A 20,549-nucleotide genomic window follows, 5' to 3' on the forward strand; every position below is an offset into this window, starting at 1 on the left:
GCAAAATATCATGGATAAAACACATAATTTCTATGAGTTTAGAAAACACTGATATATTTTCTCCTGTGGAATGATGTGAAAATACAGGAAAAAAAAAAAATGGCAAGTAACATGAGACATAGGGTAATACTCTTGCCCCATAGGTCTTTGCTGTCATCTAAGGCACTACTGAGTTTTTTATCTGGATCCCACAAAAAAGCCCAATCCACCAACCTGCTACAAAAACCACAAACGTGTTCACATACAAAGTCAAAAATTATGTTGTCACTGTCCTATTTCTGTCTTACTTCAATACATTATTTGCTATATTTTCCAATAAAAAATACTATGGGGCATCAAATTAGACTAGTAGAAGGTAGCTTCAGGACAGACACTTGCATGTGCACCACACAGAAGATGGCTCTTCACAGTGTGGGGCTCAGGCTGTGGAACAGCTCGAGGCAGCATGCTCTATGGACTTCTCTAAGCTGATGGGGGGACAACCTCATGGAACAACAATGTCTGGAGAATCAAGATTCACTGTTCTCTGACCTGATCGTGCCATTTCTATGTTACAGACTTATTTTAATTTATTTAAATTAAATTAAATGTATTTAAATACTACCAATTTTAATTGGTAATATATGGTTTTGCAACCCAGAACAATGGCCATGGAATGTAGACAAAAGGCTCTGGGATACAGTGAGATAAAGAGAAATCAGTCCTGTCTTCTTTAAATTTCTACATACAGGGCTGTTCTTCCTTATTTGGGATTATTGTATATGAGATTTTATGAGTGAATTGTGGGTGCAAATTCCAAAATGACTGTGCAAGATTTTTTTAGTCAGCTGACTCATATTGACTTTATTAAAGCCAAACAAGCCAATTTCAATGCCAATGTCCCTAGAATCCTAAACCTTATGATAATACATTAAATACTAGCCTCAGAGCAGGCAGCTCTTAGGACTTACATGTGGTCTGCATGTGATCCACTGTGTCAGGAAACAAGAAAATACAGATAACCTAAACTCCTTTAAACCAAATGATAAATTTTTGAGAGGTCGTGCTAAGAACATGTAAATCAGAACACATGCATGTTTTGGGACACCATATGGCCTCTTTACTCTGTTCAGGGGATGGAAGAACATTGCAGCACCAGTATTGTTGTGCCTAGTGTTTGACTGCAAGTAAAACAACACAAGGGTAATACCATTTATTAGGGATTCTTGCTCCAAAGATTAGGCCAATAATAATTTAGTATATCTGATACTAATCTGGAGCCCTTTCTATCTGGTTTGGATGCTATGCAGTCCTAGAATATAGAAAGCAATGAAGGTGGTAAATTTCATCGCCCATTGGGTGAATTAAGGTGATATTCCCCCCCTTCCCTTTAAAAAAAAAAAAAAAAAAAAAAATGCTTGTTGAACAGAAAATGGTTTGGGGCAATTTACTGCTGGACATATGCACTCAAACCACCACAGCTGAGTGTGCCAGACCATTGCTTCACTGCTGAGTATTTGACAAAGCTTTAAGGTCTCAATGTTTGGGACCTTATCCTACCATTTTATACCACCAAGGGCACAAAGACAGAGCATGTGGAGTTGACTAAGATGCTTGACGTGATGACTGTAAATTGTCCACGTTTTGCAGCTGTAGTAAGGAATGGTGATGACAGCTATGTGGTACACATTTACTTTTGTTTGAAGTCAAATGCCTCTTTCATTCTAGACACACTGCTTTAATCTCCCAAAAGCTGTGCTGGCTTTTGCTACATGCTCCGTAAATACTGCTTTGCTACAATGTGAAGTTCATCTTCAATGTCATGCTGGGAAGAAATGGGAGAAACCCTTTTACTCTTGTGAAATGCATGAAGCCACTTCTTTAAAAAATAAAGGGAGTCTTCTCATTAGAAATTATAACACTGTCTTTAAAAATGCATGTTTACACTTGAAACATATTATGGAAGCAACCAAGAAAATGTAAAAATATTTTATATTATTTCTTTACCCATTCTCTAAGCTTACTTTGTAATTCTGTAGACATGGTCATCAGTGTTTCCTATTGTAATTATACAAGACATTAAAACTTAACATTTATCTGCTATGAAGATGACTTTCTGCCAACAATAATTTTATATGCGGCTTTTTAAAATACAGAATTTGCCAGAGGTAACAAGGAGTTTAACCATATTACAAAGTTAAACATATGGACCACTGAAAAATAAACTGGTTGTTATAGGATGTGTCACAAAGGAGTTTTCACTCTATTCTCCAGCACAACTGAAGTGAAAATACTTGCTCAGAAAAAGTTAACCAATTTCATCACTTCCTGCAATAACAGACCAGGAAGCTTTGCTGCGTCAGATCCCTTAGTTGATGCCCTAATAACAGTCAGACTTTTATTGCTGCATGGGGTGTCAGATATTTTTGAGACCTCTCATGCAAAACAGTTGATTTTCCTACCTAGCGTGGAATGCTGTAGAGGTTCTCAATCTGTTGAAAAAAAATCCAGCCGAGTACATGGAGATTACTGAATTTCAAGAAGAACAGTAACTGAACTCTGAGTTTTCTGCAAAACTTAGTTCAGTTATCTTATTCTGCATGACAGTTAAAAACATACTACCATGAATAGCTTCTACTGAGGCAAGTATCAATCCATATATGAAGACAAAGGTACGTACTGTAATTTACTATTGCTACTGAATATCCTTACTGATATTATTTAGCAGAATTATCTTTCTCTATTAATTTAAAAAATAATTACATATGTTTCATCAGATAAAATAAAAGCTTTCACGTTGGGGAATAATTTGGGGCATAATTTGTTAATAGTATTAAAGTCATATTTCAAAAAGGTGGTGATTTTTGCAAGCTAGCTGAAAAGTTTATTAGCAAACTATAATGACTATTCTGACTGCAATTAAAAAAACCCTTCCCAAATGGGTCAACACACCTAAGTGTTATCTGATTTTAACATCATGGTTATTACTTATTATCAGGCTGCACAATGAGATATTGATTACTTTTAACCTTTAGATCCAAGATTTCAGGAAAAGTCGAGGCAGTCGCACGGTCTACCTTTCCTGTCTAGTAAACTTATGGCCTTTAGTGGAATTCTAATGATTCTTATTGGCAAGGCAAATCCGAAATTAGTTTATTCTCTTGGCTCATACAGAAATGATGACATATCTAAAAATAGTGCATGTGTAGCAGATTTGTAGTTACTACCTACAAGGGGCTTAATCCTGCAGTGTGCTGAGAGCTTCCTCCAAAGTGACAATCACCATCTCCCCCGACTGCTTTGGCAGCTCGGTGCCGGCACTGACAGATCACTAGACAGACAGAAGGCAGTACGGACCATGTGGAATATGCATCGTAGGAGCAAAAATCTTCACGTTTTCTCGTTTATAACCAATCCCCTAAGCATATTGTCCAAATATATCACTCTTCAGGCTGTTAATCTTTTAATAAGTTTTCTTTATATGGAAAATCTGCTTGAAATAAAGACTGAACTACAATGCAGCTTCAGTAGGTACGCAGGACTCATTTTAAACGGAATAAAGTAATCCAATTAAACTAATCTGTTTTACAAGTTAAAATGATACAAAGCACATTAATTGATCCTTCTAGGCTACTGCTGTCTGAGCCCTCTTTCTATTTCAGCAGCATTTGGAACTGCTTCTCACATTTGTATCCTCCGCCTGAAGAGAACTCGGTCCTCCGGTTCAGGAGAATTACGGGCAAGAGAAACATATAAGTGTTATGTGTTAGATTAATTTGCAGAACACTTGGCATTATTATTGCCAAGTAGTCAAATTGTTCCAAGTTGTTCCGGAAGGTTGTTATTAATAGTATGTTTTCTGAGGAAACTTCTGTCTACTTTTGGAACTGCATTTCTGTTGCCAAGGAAACTCCTTTAAGCACAGCATTCTAGGAGCACACTGCTGCTTTTGTTTGCCAGTATCCTATTCATATCATCTAAGTAAGCACTTTACATACTTCAGCCTCCAGTTTCAAATGGTGAAGTTTCTCAGTATTTATATTCCTGCGTTAAATATAGTTCATTCCTCTCGTTAAACTCAGAGACTCTTGCAAGATGATTTTAACAGTTGCTTTAAAGGACAGGTTTTTTTTCACAAGTTTTTAATAAATTAGTTTTAATTTGAATAATAGCTCCATAGGTTATAGCACTAGTCCTTAAGTGTTAATTATCTTTTCACTCTGAAATTAATGTAGTCATTTCCTACTGACTCCTCTACACCATTATTGAAGTGCTGAGGAAAACATGTCATTGAGTTCGGAGCCAGAGCTGTTGTTGTGATTAATCCTGGTCACATGGCCGATCTCTGCCAAAAGGAGATCACTGAAAAAAGGTGACAAAGACAGTGATTTCCTGTCAGCAAAGAGTACGACAGGGCTGTCTAGAAGTGATGCAAATGAGGGAAACTTTCACCACGGTTTGTTTGATCCACTCGGGGCCACAGCCCGCCGCGCCAGGGAGCGGCACAATGGAGCAGCAGCACACCCAGAGGAGAGAAGGCGCCGCACCTTCGAGAGGGCGACAGCCTCCAGGAGGGAAACCAAAACTGCTGCCGGAGGTTTCTCCCTCCACTTTTTTTTTTTTTTTTTTTTTTTTTAAAAGGTATCCTAGGTTTTGAGGTGCGTTGTAATGGGATTTAATACCGGGAGCCGCTTCCTGCTGATGAAATGGTTTTGTAGTTAACCTGTCCTAAAGCCGCGTCAACTACATTTCTCCAAAATCTCTGCGCTGCTACAGAAGTAGGGCGGGTTTCCAGCTATCTAAGAAGTTACTTGTTCAAGACTTACGGCTTAAGCAGTTCGTATTAAAAGCAACATACATCACTTGTAACCAAACAGGAAAATACAATTTCTTTTATTTGATATTTTAAAATGTTTAGTTAATTTTATTCCGAACATGCTAACAGTCGGAACAATCATGCTCTACTTATTTGAATGGGGTTTTAATCTAACACAATTAAGTTTTGCAATTAATCTTCTGAGGGAAATGGAAAGAATTATCATTAACTTTTCTGCCTAGTATACTCATTTCTAATGTCCACATTTCCAGTAAATACTGACTTGCTTCATTTTTGAACGTTCAAGGTACAGAATTACTCAAGTTCCCACTAAAGGGCTAATTAACGGAGTTTAAATTCTTTGGGTTTGATCCTCCAGAAACGGCACATGAATACAGCTGAAGTCAATGCAAGTTCTGTGTACTCAGAGCTTATGAGATCAGGCTCACATGCAGTAGATTAAAATGAAATAAACATGATACATTTGGCATTAAACTGAGCTCTTACTACAGTACAAAGAAGTGAGAGTCCAAAAAAAAAAAAGGGGGGGGGGGGGGGGAAGGCTCCTTTCAGTTTTTTCTTAGTAGATAGAGCATCAGAGGACAAATGAACTGCAAGTTGTGCATTCTGTGACTGCCATCACATCAAACACGAGTTGATTTTCAAAACCATTAGCTAGTTTAAGAATGTAAAGCTGAAATCATTTAGGGCTGCGGGGAAGCACAGGGAGGAAAAATAAGGAAGAATAGTTTCTTATTTTTGCAAGTCTTTGCACTAAAATCTCGGAAATCTAGGGAAAGTCAGCATACATATTCGAAATTTTTAAAAATGACTGTGATACTCCTCTTATATTAAGGGCAAAATACAACATAGTTAAAGAGAGTTAATAAGGATCCTAATAAAAAACCATGAAGCTCCTGGAATATTACAAAAAAAATTGAGAGTTGACTTAAATCTATATTAAATCTGAAAATAGAGTAGTGGGAAAATAGTCTAACCATGAAAATATATTTTATTTTCCCATATGCAATTTTAGCATTTATATATTATGTTATGCTGCGTTAATGTATGCGTTTCCCTTCCGGTTTACCTGTTTTATTATTGCTCCTTCCCATTCATAGACTCCTTAGGGGCAGTGATTACTGTTGGTAATAGTGATACCACAGCAGGTTCCCTGGCAGAGGCGGCTTGCTGAGCTGGCTCAGAGGTGCAATTACTTGTCAGCTCAATAACTGAGAAGAGGGATCTGTGGGTTTAGGAGAATCCACCAAAATGCAGAGTGCAATTAGCAGTTTCATGTTTGAAGCTGTAGCTGGTAAAGAATGACTAAAGCAAGACCTATGTTTTCATAACACCCCACATCTTTGAGGTATTCTGATAATAATAGCTGCTTGAATTTCTCTTTACAGATTTCTTTCCCTACAGAGTAGAAAGGCCGTGTTCACAGTGAAGTGTAAGCAGTGCTGGTGTCCCATTGCTGTGAGCACTAGACCGTCCATCACTCTGTACGAAACCCTCCAAATAAAAAGGGTGTCACTACTGATTACACAAGAGGTTTACTGGGATAGTTTTATATATATATATATATTAACAGTGTTTCTGAGGGCATGATTCATTCTTATTTTACTTGAGTTTGTGAAATTAAGGATGATAAAGACCTACTGATTTATCTGACCTCTCTTTTTCTAGTGTAGAATTGTTCTCTCAATTACATTTGCTAATGTTTTCTTTTGTCTACTTTTAAATGTCTGAAATTATGGGGCTTTCAACAGTTCTTTAGGAGGTTTTTAATTTTTTTTTTTTTCCTTTGAAAGGCTAACAGATCTTAATGTTATTCTTTAAAGCCTTTTATATTACCTGCAAATACTCATCCTGGTTTATGGACACTCCGTAGCCATCTCTTAACCAAACTGCACATTTCTAGTTGCTGAAGTCTTTCCTTCTGTCCTTAGCAATTTGATTGCTGCTTTCAGTGGAAAGGTATACTCAGAATATTCACTGTGAGAGGGTAAAGCAGTCTGTTTCTACCCTTCTTCAAGTGGTTTTGCAGTTGTCAGTACTTTTGAGATGGGGGCTCTATTAATTAGCAGATGCCATCACTGTGGAAACTGTAGAGCAAACACACAGTCCCTTTGACACAAACTTTCTGTTTCAGAAGTGTCACACACATTGTAAGACAGAATTTGGTAATAATGAGAGACTGTTACTCCCCATTTTGGATAAACAGTATTCCTCATTTTGCCACCATACTCTACTGCCAACTAAGTCATAAATTACTGCCCTCTTTTATTATTCTCACTATGCCTGACCGTCTATAATTATTTTTAATGGCTACATTTGGATATCAGAAAGGGAAGTATCCTAATTAGCACCCAGTATACTTGGGCTGGCTGCTTACACCCTGTTGATTCTCTTCATATTGATGGGTGGATTTTTTAAAAAAAACTTTGATCTACGTTTATTGATTTTTATTTATTTATTTATTAGCGTAGGACTAAAACTAGTAGCTAGATTAGGCATGGTACAAGCTGGTCATATATGGACAGGCACTACCAAAACACACTGTTTTAGACTCACAAGAAACCTTTTACCCAATTCTGACATTGCTTATTTCTAAGCCTAGACAGGGCCAGGACTGTTAATGTGTGACTAATCTGATTAAGTATTTAGAAAGTTAGAAAAAATACATTAGTGAAAATAAGAAATGATTGACAAATCAAGAAATAAAGATTATGGAATTAAACTCACTTGCAGCCTAAAATAGTTCAGACCTGAACCATATTTCCATTCTTAAACATATTTTAACTTGTATGGCAATGGTTTTTCACCAGGTATTTTAAATAAAAGGACTAAAATTAGAATGAAATGCAAGAAGGACATCAAGAAAATAGGATGCCAAAGCAAGAAAAACTAAATGATATTTAATAAATTATCAAATTGTGCAATCATAGAAGAAAGAAAACAACTTCTATTTGACCTTGAATGTACCATTTATTCGATAAGAAATTAAAAAAAAAGCTAGAGGGTAGTTGTTTCTTGTCATTATACTGTTGCTGATTCTGTGGTTAGTTATTAATTTTATTTTTTATGATTCACAATCTGCTCTTTGAAATATGCCATATGCTCAAAGCAATTCAAGGATGACAACTGTCAGAATTACTCCAATAAAAATTGCCTAAATGAGCAAGATTTACTGCAGCCTGATATTTCTGTCAAAAGCCCCTCCTTCCTTTTCCCCACTGCCCCTCATTCCCATGGACTATAGCTTCTCAGACACACAGTGAAGCCTGAAACGGTTTTAGATCAAATCCATGCATTTTGGGCAACTTCCTGTAAGTACTCTAAAAGAAGTGACAAAGCTACTGGGCTAACGCTACCATGATAAATATAATAATCTGCGTGTGTAACTGTGTGTGTATGTATATACACATCTTTTGTAGATACATGAAGACTCTCTAATCAATATGCAAGTCCAAAATCATTTTGCTGAAATCACAAGTGTGATGACTTAACATGACAATGTCTGCTTTATGCATAACTAATAAAATTAAATTGGAAAAGTCCTGCATTCTGGCAGCAGCAAACCAAAATCAAGGCAAATTTCTTTCTTCCCAGAAGAGGTCTGAAAGGTGGATAAAAATCCAGCTGAAAGCTCCAATCAAAACACATTTTGTTAAATGCTACCATTTCATTTTTTTCCTTCATTTTGTTTCAGTCTATTTATTAATGCAGTTTCATTTATTTCTATTCATCTTGAAGACAAATCTTTGTCCTTCTATAGAATTACACCAAATAGAATGTGATAAAGGGAACTTTCTTGCAATTATGATGTCGGAGCAGCCTGTCAGCGCACAGGGGATGGAAATGAGGTTGGGGACAGGGAAGGGAATTCTAATAGACACCATGATACATACAATGAACGCAGCGATATCCTGTGAGAGAAAGACTTGTCAAGCTAATCAGATCTTCTATAGCTAGGTAAAGGCAGTAACGGTAGCACTAACCTTGTAAAGATGCTGCTGCTGCTCCTCTGACATCATCAGGTCATGGCTGTCCATCACGATGGATTCCATGTCAATCAGCCAATCCCAGAGCTCCTGGTATTCTGAATCAAAGTCCAAAAGGCTGTAGATAAGGAACAAAATGTATTATGCATAAATACGGTGTAGTTGTTAAAATCTTGTATTAGAATAATATATTCTCAAAAACTCATGATGTTCCTAGTTATATTTCTAAAGAGACATTCTGTATTTATACAGAGTGGAGGAAAATGAAAACTGAAATCCAATTTAAGCCAGTGCCATGACCTAAATTCAGCGGCTGATGCCAAATCCTGACAACTGTTGGCATGCTGCGTTTGCTTCAAAATTTCTGAAATAGAAATCCCCCATAGATAATGTTGATTAATGGTTTTTAAAGTGCTGACTTTATATTGAGCAAACTTTGCAACCATCTTGATATAATTCATATAAAAATATTATTTTCATAGAAAAATGACTCGATCCATTCAGCTATCCCTCTGCTGTCTATCTGCCTATCTCTGTAAATATCCTACTTTTATTTTCATGGATGAGTAGCTAGCATTTCAACTTAACGCCTTAAGATAGGCTTGAGTGAATATGGTAAGCCAGTGAGAACTAAGGCCAGATACAGTATTAGACAGGTGTTCCCTACAGACATGTAAGAAACAAAGGTAAGGACAGGAAGTCAAAACAATGAATCCTTGAATAGCCAGCAATCATTAAAATTCAAAGGAGGATCACTACGGTTTTCAACAAAATAAATCATTAGAATAAGGAGCTTAAAAGGATTAATGTGATTCTCTATTGAAAGCCCAGTGAATAAGTAAGGCATAGCTTCTTCTAAAATACCGTGATACAAGACAGAAGGTACATACTAAAAACTGCACATTCGTCAAAAAAATACCCCTTGAAAAGGGATCTTCAAACCTCCAAAACCGGAACTAACAAAAGCCTTGTCAGTAGTATAAAAAAGCCCCATATTGATCAAACAATAGTACATGTTCCACTAAAGCTAATTTCTCCAGTTATTTAAAACTTTTCTAGCTTTCTGCATCTTTAGCAACACCATTAAAAAAACAGCAGTATTTCAACAGAGAAACAATGAACTAAATATGTTTTTAATGTTATCAATACTACTGCAGTTTCAGTTGTTATTAACTAGAGTACCATGTGCATGGTAATTTTGAAAGCTTATATATAAAGTTGTGACAAGTAGAACTGACAGAAAAAAAAAGAAAGGAGAAGGAAGAAAGAAAAGCCATTTGCCTTCTATGGTATTATTTTCAATGAGTTGACAACAAAGGAAGTCTTGTATAATGTACAAGTGTTGATTCCTGCTTCTGAAGTAACTCTTAGTTTAATCCACTGTACACTGTCTACGTTTACTCCTCTTTCAGGAGCCATTTGACTCAGATATCATTTTGAAACTAAAATAAAACCAAACTCCATTTCGAATACTCTATTTGCAGTGATAGTGAATCTTCCTCCCTTCCTCTGAAAACAGTAAAACCACGCTGTATCTTCAGTATGTAGGGCTCTTTTATTTGCCTTCCGTTCTATCCAAGTATTACCCAGCGTCGTAAAACTGACAAGCAGTTATTAAAACCTATGTTTTATGATATAACAGGCTTGATTTCATCTCATGTAAATTAGTACTGATTCGGTTGGACTTGGTCAGTTTTCACTCAGCAGTGAAATATTTGAATTAAGATATGAAGCTGACTGAATCAAATCCTACATCCAATGTTCATAGCCTTCTGCTGCCAGAATGGGATGGGATGACTTTGGAGACTGCGCCAGGAAGTGGACTGGGATTTCACTGTAATGTGCAGAACACATGCTGGATCCAAACACCTGCTTTGTATCTATAGAACCACATCTTGGTAACAGTCCAAATTCGTCCATTTATTGGTGTAAAAGAATGAATCGATCCTTTAAAGACACACAAAAGCACTTTTCCCTGACCTTTTCAAAACCCAAATAAGCACTAGGAAACAGCTGGACAGTCTGATTTCTAGCTAATGTTCTAAAAAGCATCTCAACCCAAAATAAATAGTGAGAAAAACAGTATTAACTGGAAAAAGTCCAATAAGGGATGCAGGACATAACAGGGATTTATTTTTTCCCCATAGTTTAGATCCTGTGCCTCTTCCATTTTTTTTTCTTTTTTCTTTTTTTTTTTTTGATGGGTCGGCTATTAAAATAAAGTTAACTGAGACCATTTTTAAGCAAACTGTCTATGGCAGTTATATTCCTGAGCTTGAAGACAGTGAAGCAAGCATAAAAAGCATCATCAATACATTTTTTTAAATTTGCTATATTCTTACTAGTCCTGAAATAACTCTGATTTTTTTAAAAAAATGCTTTGTTTTTAAAATGAATAGCTTACATATAAATTGAAAATACTGATTACTATTAAATTATTATATGGAAAAAACTATGTTATTAAGGTGTTACAAAGATATTCAGAAAATCCAGCTAATGCAGGATCAGTGACAGGTAAAGATTAAAATGTACCTATCAGTATTTCTGTGGTATATTGAATATTTCTTTTACATTGAGAGTCTTTTTTTTTTTTTTTTCTGAGCTTAGCAGACCTTTTTCATATTGCCACAGGCAGAATCATGGAAATACTTCTGAAATACTGTGTCTGTGTTGCAGATGCAAGAACTACAGAAAAGATCTAATTTTGGTAGATTATCCAAATCCACTGATTGCCAAAAAATCTCCATTAAAGGTACGCAAACATTGACAACAAGAAGGCTATAATGTTAGTTAAAGGGTAGGAAACTGCAGCTTCCATAACTCAGGTTTTGTTGGTTAATAAGCTAAAATCATTAGCTACATAATAACTGAAATGACATTAAGAAGTATATTTTATCTTGGTAAACAGGGAATCAGCTATGCAGAGTTGCATGTCTAATCCCTTGAACCCTAAACATATTTCTTAAAATGTGGACATCAATTTATTATTTTGAATGAAAATTCATGAGCACCTTTCTCATGAGAAAACCAGCTCGTCTGTGGCATTAATAAATAAAAAGGCATGTGAAGCTATTTCCATCAGCCTTTTTCCCCATGTTTAACATACACTTCCAGTTTGTATTATTTCTTTGACAGCATAACTCACATGCTGTTTTGAAATACTGTAAACATACTGAAATGCCCGCCAAAAAATTTCATCCAGACAAAAAGTTCTTTCAAGTTTCTGGGTCATGATTTTTTGGAACTCCTTTCCATTCACACGTTTCTATGAGGAGAATATAGGAGAGATCAGAATTCTGACCTTAACAGCTTTAAAATTGCCTTATATTCCATACATACAAGCCTCTCTGTTGCCATTGCAACATGCACACTCTCTGCAGGACATCTCATTCTTTACACAGTAACTGTCATCCCATTATTCTGCAGGTACTACCTTACCTATCTGAGTTTAGTTGTTTCCTGCACAAAGTCACCTCCCAAATCTTTCTCCCCACTATAAAAACAATTCTCCATTTACAGTAACGCTTGTTCCCAGTGTAGGCACTCTTCTTTCTCCTAGGCCAAATGTCCACAACTGCTAACGGATAGATACCCTAATTTTCCCAATTATCTGAATGGCCCGTTCTCTGTAGAGATCTCAGTTATCCTAGTAACAGATGCTGGCTCATCCTACTACAGAATTTCTGTCCACATGTTTTATGCAGTAGGGAAATACTGAATAAACCTTATTTCAAAGATATATATCTGCAGGTAAAAGGCATTTCCTTTGTGTTCAGTAACTCAGACTGTTTCAAATTGAAGTTTTCCATCTGAATTTAGCCCCCATATTTTCTATAATAGGCAAATACATTGTATTGTATCCATGTGCCTCCTGTCTGGCCCAGAAAGGTAGCCACAGCACAGAAACAGGGAACACCAGTAGATCACCATTGCCAGTAATAAGCATGAAATTACGAGTGCAAATGAATGCAGCTAAGAGCTTTACTGTCTGCTTTACACATATGATACGTAGAATTACAGACTGGATTTTTCCATGAGGCTTAAAGCTTTATAGCCCCTATCCTCAATAAAATCAAATGTCTCTTATTGTCTTATTATGTCCCATGCAAAATTCCAACCTCAAGTCTTGCTCACATTCTACTCTGGCTGCAGAATTATAAGCTGTTTTTGAACATTTAGCCCCCAGTGCACATTTATATACATATACACACCAATTCGGAACAAATTATTTTTATGGTTGGCAATAGCTGCACTAGCGTGTTTGAGAATCTGACAGATTTCTGCATATGTAATCAAGATCTCAGTAATCCTACATAATTAGCCCACATCAACTTTTCTAAAACAGTCATCTTTCCGTATAATAAGAGGGGATGTTTACAAGGCTCATTTATCTTTACAGTTGGTAATTTAATAAAACTATGTTTCCAAGACCTCAACACTGAGTTAACAATTGAAAAATGAAGTTATGGGGGTAAGAGCACCTTGGTCAGTGACTTTCCTTCATTGCAGAATTGAAGGTAAAAGTTCTACTGAATTTTCTGATTGCAAGAAAACTTGTATCCAAATGAGGATGTACCCAAACAATGAGCACTAGTCAGCTCCTTCAAACTGCTTTTACCCCATACTATTACGAACTCACAGGTCTGTTCTTATGCACATTTAGAGGAGCCAGCAGTTAGCAAATATGGTTTTTGAAAAGCCTCCTAGAAAAAGTCTTAAACCAGAACTATAAAACATTTTCTTTGTTGTGAAAAAAGGAGGGGCAGCCATTCAAGACTTCATTTCAGTGATTAATCCGTCCAAGATTCTTTGCTCAAGTTGTCAATAAAGGGTTTCTCTTAATATATATATTTATATATATATACACACACATGTATAGGCACTTACATGCATAGTGTGTGTGTGTATTTACATTTATTAAGTCAGGCTGAGATGACCAACTCAAGTGAAAACAGTTAAAATTGCAGCTGTCTAGATGTACAAAACTGGGATGCTTGAACTGGGAACTCTAAGTTCACTTACATTTATGTGTGTGTATATATACTTTTATATATATATAAAGCTTCATATTCAACTTTTCTAGTCACTAGTAGAATTACAGAGAATTTTCTTACAGTGGTGTTAACAAGTTATAAAGACATTTCCTTAGAAGATGCTAAAAAATCAAAAGAAATGAACACACAACAGGAGAAAAGCTTGAAATGAAGGGACGTTACATTTATTTTTAATCAAATAACAGATTGCTATTAGATAATGTTAGGTAGTCCCATGAACTAACCATAATTTAGATAAATTATCCAGAACTCATTAATTTCTGCATTAATATGTGAAAAAATAAATATATAGAGTTTTCCCCTGCTTCTTGACCCAGGAAGAAAAATCCTGGTTAACTAGAAGCACGAAAAAGTATATCATGTAAAAAAAAATACAGATCAGTGAGAATAAAACAACAAAAAGAATAGTTCCCTACCCATTACTTCCCACTGTGTGAACTTTTGACATATCAGCAAACTCTTCCTTTCGCTTGCTACTACTGTTGTACTGCTCGCTGTACAGCTTTAAGGACATCTGTTCAACAGCATCTCTTTGTGCTTCCAGATAGCATAGCTGAACCTCAGCCTAGAGAAAGAAAACAAAAAGAAAAAAAAAAAAAAAAAACAATAGATTTTTTTAAAAAATTCAGAAAGAATGCATTTAAAACAGCTTTTGGATTGCAACAGTTTTAACACAGAGGAGTATATACACCATCATTTTTCTCTTTGCATTATAGTCAAAAAGGTTGAAGCAGTAAGTCAGATAAAAGTACAATGTATTCCCAAATGCTAGAACTGAAGTATTTGGGTAACTATCATGGAATGTGCTAGATAATCCATGAGATCTATATCCCATCAAACGTTGCATAAAAATGTTTGGATGTTAATGAAAATGATATTAGAAATGACACACTATGTCAGAACAGGTAGATGTATAAACTAACATTTCTCAAAGGCTTCAATTCTGATCTTTTCAACACATTGCCTCCACCTCATAATTAATGAAAATCATATTGTTGTAGACAGTTTTATTTTAAATTGCAAGTGTAAACAAAAACAAGCAACTTGGCATTATTCACATTCTGCTTTCCCGTAGCTGTTGTCCATGATTACTCAGCAATTTTGATTGCAATGATAGAGGCAATAAGTTAAAAATGGTGTTTTCCATCAGACTCTGTGCCTGGCCAGAAGAATGTTGAATAATATTTGGCATGATAACTTATTGAAAAGACACTTTATTTATTGCAGCTGTAGTGATCAGTTTGATTCTGGAACTCAGAGAACCAGATGATAAGAGGATGAAATCTGCTGTGTGCCACACTTGCCCCTAGGAACAGGGAAGAGAACAGAGGGTAGAGTAAGTTCAAAAGCACTTGGGGACCCAATATGGTATTGTTTTCTTTTAATATGCTTCAGTGAAAAAAATAATAAAAAAAAATGCATTACAAATTCTGACAGTGCTTCAAAAACTGCTACTTCTGTGTAACTACATACTAATTTCTATTAGTGGAGAATGCCTGCTGAAATATTTGGTAACATGGCAAGTAAACACAACGAGCATGGCGGAAATTCTGTGCAAGAACAGAATTCCTTCACAGAGAAGTGAAGAGTTTGCTTAGTTGCTGACAGCACGGCAGAGTTACCAGTCTGTGGAAGAATGGCAGCTGTAAAGAGAAAGCAGGGAAAGGTCTAGAGTAGAGAAGGAAAATGTGCAAAATCCAGACTAAGGAAAAATGTAGGCAAGTGAAGGGAAGCAGGCACTGAAGAATGGCAATGGAGAAAGTCTGAAAAAAGGTTCAAAGGTCTCAGTAACACTTTTTTTTGCATATACCTCACTTTAGCATTGATGCAATTTTTGATGTGTAATAATACAGCTATTTGGAAAACCCATTTCCTTTTCAATTTTTTCTTTCAAACACTTAGAGCTTCTTACAGTGAAATTCATTATGTTTGGCAGTAAATCCCAACATGTTTTTAGAAATTAAACAGAAAAAATAGCAAATTTTCCAAAGAGATTGCAGATAAAAATCCCAAGTAAAACATTCAGATCTGTTAGTGCATACACAAGTGAAATACAGAGTTTTCATACCTAGTCCAAAACAGTGGAAAATGAAACCACGCAGGGTTACCCATGAAGAAGCATTACTGGCACACAAAACTAGTTGGGACTGTTCCAGTTAGTCAGTGTAGGCTGCTAAGGTTGGAAAGAGCTATAAAACACACTACTTTTAGAAACTATAATTAAAGCTGCTGCTTATAACACTCAGAAGTGACCAAAAGAAGCAATAAACACACGCCATTACCTTCCTGTTCCCCTCCTACCTCCCAGTACCTTTTCCTTTAAAAGGTGATAAACAATCCCCTTCCCTACAGGGAGTCCTGATTGAACTTTTTTGGAAGGATTCTTCACCAACCAGGATAATCTTTCAGATGAGTATTTTGTACTGTCCACATAAGGCTATCAATTTCTTTAATTTATTCTTATCAGAAATGACTTATTCAGTTTGTTTTCATATTAGTTATGGTTGGACACGACACTTTGTCCTGGTTTCAGTTAGGACAGAGTTATTTTTCCTCCTAGTAGCTGGTAGGGTGCTATGTTTTGGATTAGGATGAGAAGAGTGCTGATAACATGCTGATATTTTAATTGCTGCAGAGCAATGCTTACACTAAGCCAAGGACTTTTCAGCTTCTCGCTCTGTCCTGCTAGCGGGCAGACTGGGGGTGCAGCAAGAGCTGGGATATATATCATATATATCTTCCATGACTGTTTTAAGACTAGAATTGAAACCTTCTGGATAATTTAAAGCAAACAATTTCCCTGCTTTTCAAGACGGACTTGGAAGTGGAAACAAGTGATAATTCTGCTTGCTTTTTTCCTATGATTTCTTTCCTATGAATCTTTAAATTATGTACACAGAATAAACCCAACACTTCCCCTAAGTAGTCCAAACGCAGGAAATTCACAGATAATCTAGACTCAGTAACCTCCCATATATGAATTAAAACTCAGCCCTTATCAAACACATGCTATTTCTCAAATAGCAAAATAGCACAGCAATCTCAATAGTTGAGATAAATTCGGGGGGGGGGAGGGGGGGGCAGTTTCTAATTGTCCCCCCCATCCCCCAATTTCCTATATATTTTAAAAGAAAAGGAGAAAAATAGAGCAAACCTCTTTTCCCACATTTCCCACATCTTTCAATCTCTTCACTTGGAAAAAAAAAATGTAGATAGGTAAAAACTTTAATCAATATGAAAAATAAGAGAAGAAAATGGAGGATGAAATAGAATAGTGGGAGAAAGAATGTACAGGCTGGGCGGAGTAAATAAATATATGGAGAGGGACGAATGTGTTTCCATTGTTTCTTCCTCACAGTTAGAAGGACCTTTTCTACTGTGGATTATGAACTCCATTAACATCCCACACTATGAATCCTGAATACAAGTAATTTTGTCCCAGTCCATGTAGCACTGAAATATGATCCCTCTATCAATCAACTATCTCTGTTTTTAAACCCACTTGCTGTCTTCAACTATTGCAAATACTTACAGCAACTCAAACTCGGGCAGTGTAGAGTTTCAGATGGATCTCTCTGATTTCTTGTCTGTATGAATTCATCCATCTCACTGTTGTACTTAAGCATTTTTTGGTCCCTGTTCTACTGATATCAGCGGCAAATCCAAAGAGGCTTTGAAGACCTCAAGTAGGTATTGATCAGTTTAAGTCTCAAAAAGCTACATTCTGCAGAAGCTGAACTAACTGGCACACAGCACAATCTAGAAAATAGTACACAGCATGTATGCAGTAAATCTACTGCAGTTTATTTTCATCTTAAAATCTGTAATAGGAATGAAGGATCAGTTTTGCAGTGTTCTGGCAGAATAACAGTAGCATCTTTATTAATTGCTAGCCAACAGAACAGCTACTTGTTTTACCCTCTAGCTTATTTTGAGAGTGCATTTTCAGATTGCCCTACATATGCTTTCATGTTACTTAAGGCAACTCTAAGAACTTAATCTCTATCACAAACACACCACTATAGATGTGGATGTCTAGCAAATCCTAAGAAAGCCTGATAAGATATGCATCATTCCAAATATACGTAATAGAAATTGGATGGGAGGCAATCATTCATTTACTCTTAATACCCGATTGCAGAAGTGAAAGACTGAACATGCCAAAAAAAAAAAAAAAAAAAAAGAATGATGCTCAGCAGTTGTTTTCCAATTCATGGTCCTCCTATCCTACAAGTGACATTTTTGCAATAAAGACATAATCACAAAGATGCTGGTGATGGTTTGTGGTTTGGTTACACAAATGCTCTAACCGTCACTGTCCTACCAAGAAGGAATGAGTTTACAAGATTCAGTTGTAAATTAACCTGAGATATTTCCAAAAATCAAATGACAAAACACTCTGATTTTTCTGAACCCAGAGAACCCAACCTCTGTACATGACTATGAAAAACAGTAGTCTGCGGGAAAACAGTGAACATTTTCTACATTTGTGCCAAATATTCAGATCTAGTCATGAGCTAATAACAGCAAATATTTTTAAGGCTATCTTCAGAGAGCTCATTTTCTAAAAAGCAAGAGCTTATAAATACAGAGGGAGCCTGGCATACAGACTCTACTCCTAAAGACTGGCTTTGCATGACAACATAGAACGTCCTTTACTATACAGATCACTATATAACACGAAAGGGTAATCAGAGACAATACCAATCAATGAAAATACATTGTATTTCTTGTTAGACGTACATGTTAGAATGACCTTATTCTGAAGTGGAGAAAGACAAGATATGGGATAATGGCTGTTACCGTGGGAGGAAGGAGATTGAAAGGTTATATAGAGAGTGTCAAATGAGAGATTCAAAATTTACACCAATGTAAATTAGAGATAAGAACTCAGTGTTGTGTTGTTGTGCTGTAAACAATTTTTATATTGGAATGTGCTAGAATAAATATCTCTGAATTTGCGTGGAAGGGAAAGTGTTTTCAAACACTGTTTCCTAGAGATCATGTCTTTTGTTAGGAACTACATTACTGTAAGCAAACTATTCTGTTTTAAATATACAAATTATACTATATTCATTTGACTTTGAAAAAGTAGAAAAAGCTGTACCACTTGTACACTACACTGTAATTACTACAGAATTACATGTGAAATACAGGCATAATTTAATTTTTTTGCCATTGGTTAACCTTAAACTGTATAAAAATATTGTCTCAACTTAAAGCACAAGTTCTAGCTTTTGCCAAAAAGGGAAGCGGTCAGAGGGCATTATGCAGCATGTAGACTTAGAAGGCTCATCTGCATGTATACTTTATAGAAGTACAAGTACTCAACTGCATCATTCTAAAAGGATGCATATCCCAGCTTGGTACACTTTGTAATTTAGGATTACAAGGATGCTTGGTACATCCTTGTAATTTACATCCACGGATAGAATTGGGAGTGATTCCTTACCAGAATTAAGTAGATCAATTCATATGACCACATAAATGCTACTTTCAAGCATGTTTTTCTGTTTTCTGACACAGTATTCTGGTTGTCTGTCCACATTAAAAAGTTGTGGAGAAGGTCTAATTATAGGACACAAAACAGAACCTGGCTCTGTCTGCAGCTACTGAAGAAAATGATACTGCAGAGTACACAGCTCAAAATATATTCCATGGAGATGCAGCTGAGGGATAGTTACTTGGCAAGCAAGAATTTGACCAAAGACTGTACAGATTGATCATCCACCACTCCATCCCCACAGCCAGCCAATATCACAGAATCACAGAATAGTCTAGGTTGGAAGAGACCTCCAAGATCACCGAGTCCAACCTCTGACCTAACGCTAACAAATCTTCCCCTAAACCATATCCTTAAGCTCTACATCTAAACGTCTTTTAAAGACCTCCAGGGATGGTGACTCCACCACTTCCCTGGGCAGCCTATTCCAGTGACTAACAACCCGTTCAGTAAAGTTCTTCCTAATATCCAACCTAAGATGTCTTCTGCTGCTGGAAACACTTAAGGTAGAAGCAGGACTTCCAAGAAGTTACCCAGGTATTTTAACTGGTATTGCCCCACCCCCCTCCCCTTCCTCTGCAAAATGTAAACAGTGACCTTGCTGCAATTGAAATTCTGCTTAGTCTGTTACCCTTTCTGCTTTTGGCTCCCCTGCTTTTAACATCCTTCATCTTGCACACTCTCTTCAGGACTGAATCAGATTAAAAAATAATCCTATATCGTAAACTGTGTTTACTGAGAGCTGAACATCTGATAGTCCTATTACGAAGGACACACTGTGTTTTGATCATGCAGGAAATTAATTCTGTTAATCAGGGCATGCTTGTTACCAGTTAAAATCTTAGGAAAGTGTTTTTATCAGCATAAATCTCAGAAATGCTTTTATATCAGTAATAACTTTATCACTGTATTTTTCAGAGTACTAAAACCATCACAACAATATGAAACTTCAACACAGGAGAAGCAAAATTACAAGGCAACAACATTCTTACTTATCAAGGTACTTAAACTCATTGTGGAGTATAAGTAACAGCAGTAACAGCGCAGTGAAGCCTGTCCAGAGGAGCTATAAAATGAAACTTTAGGTAGGTTACAGCAAGTCAGGACTGCCTTCTCAGGCAGTTCCCAGATCAAGAATTAATTCAAGGAAAAAAAAAAAAAAAAAAAAAAAAAAAAAAAAAAAAAAAAAA

The 20,549-nt window shown here is 36.2% G+C and overlaps 1 protein-coding gene across 6 annotated transcripts in view; it reads right to left on the reverse strand.

The window, feature by feature from the left end:
* AKAP6 (A-kinase anchoring protein 6) overlaps positions 1-20,549 on the reverse strand; it is a 273,748-nt gene that overhangs the window by 78,123 nt on the left and 175,076 nt on the right. For all 6 annotated transcript variants that reach the window (XM_035328142.1, XM_035328137.1, XM_035328139.1 and 3 more), the window contains 2 exons: positions 14,273-14,421; positions 8,800-8,920 (listed from right to left, as the gene is read on the reverse strand). In XM_035328142.1, coding sequence (XP_035184033.1) covers positions 8,800-8,920; positions 14,273-14,421 — 270 coding nt within the window. The remainder of the gene's footprint in view (positions 1-8,799; positions 8,921-14,272; positions 14,422-20,549) is intronic.

This window comes from Oxyura jamaicensis, chromosome 5 (genome assembly GCF_011077185.1).
Source record: "Oxyura jamaicensis isolate SHBP4307 breed ruddy duck chromosome 5, BPBGC_Ojam_1.0, whole genome shotgun sequence".
Lineage (NCBI taxonomy): Eukaryota > Metazoa > Chordata > Aves > Anseriformes > Anatidae > Oxyura > Oxyura jamaicensis.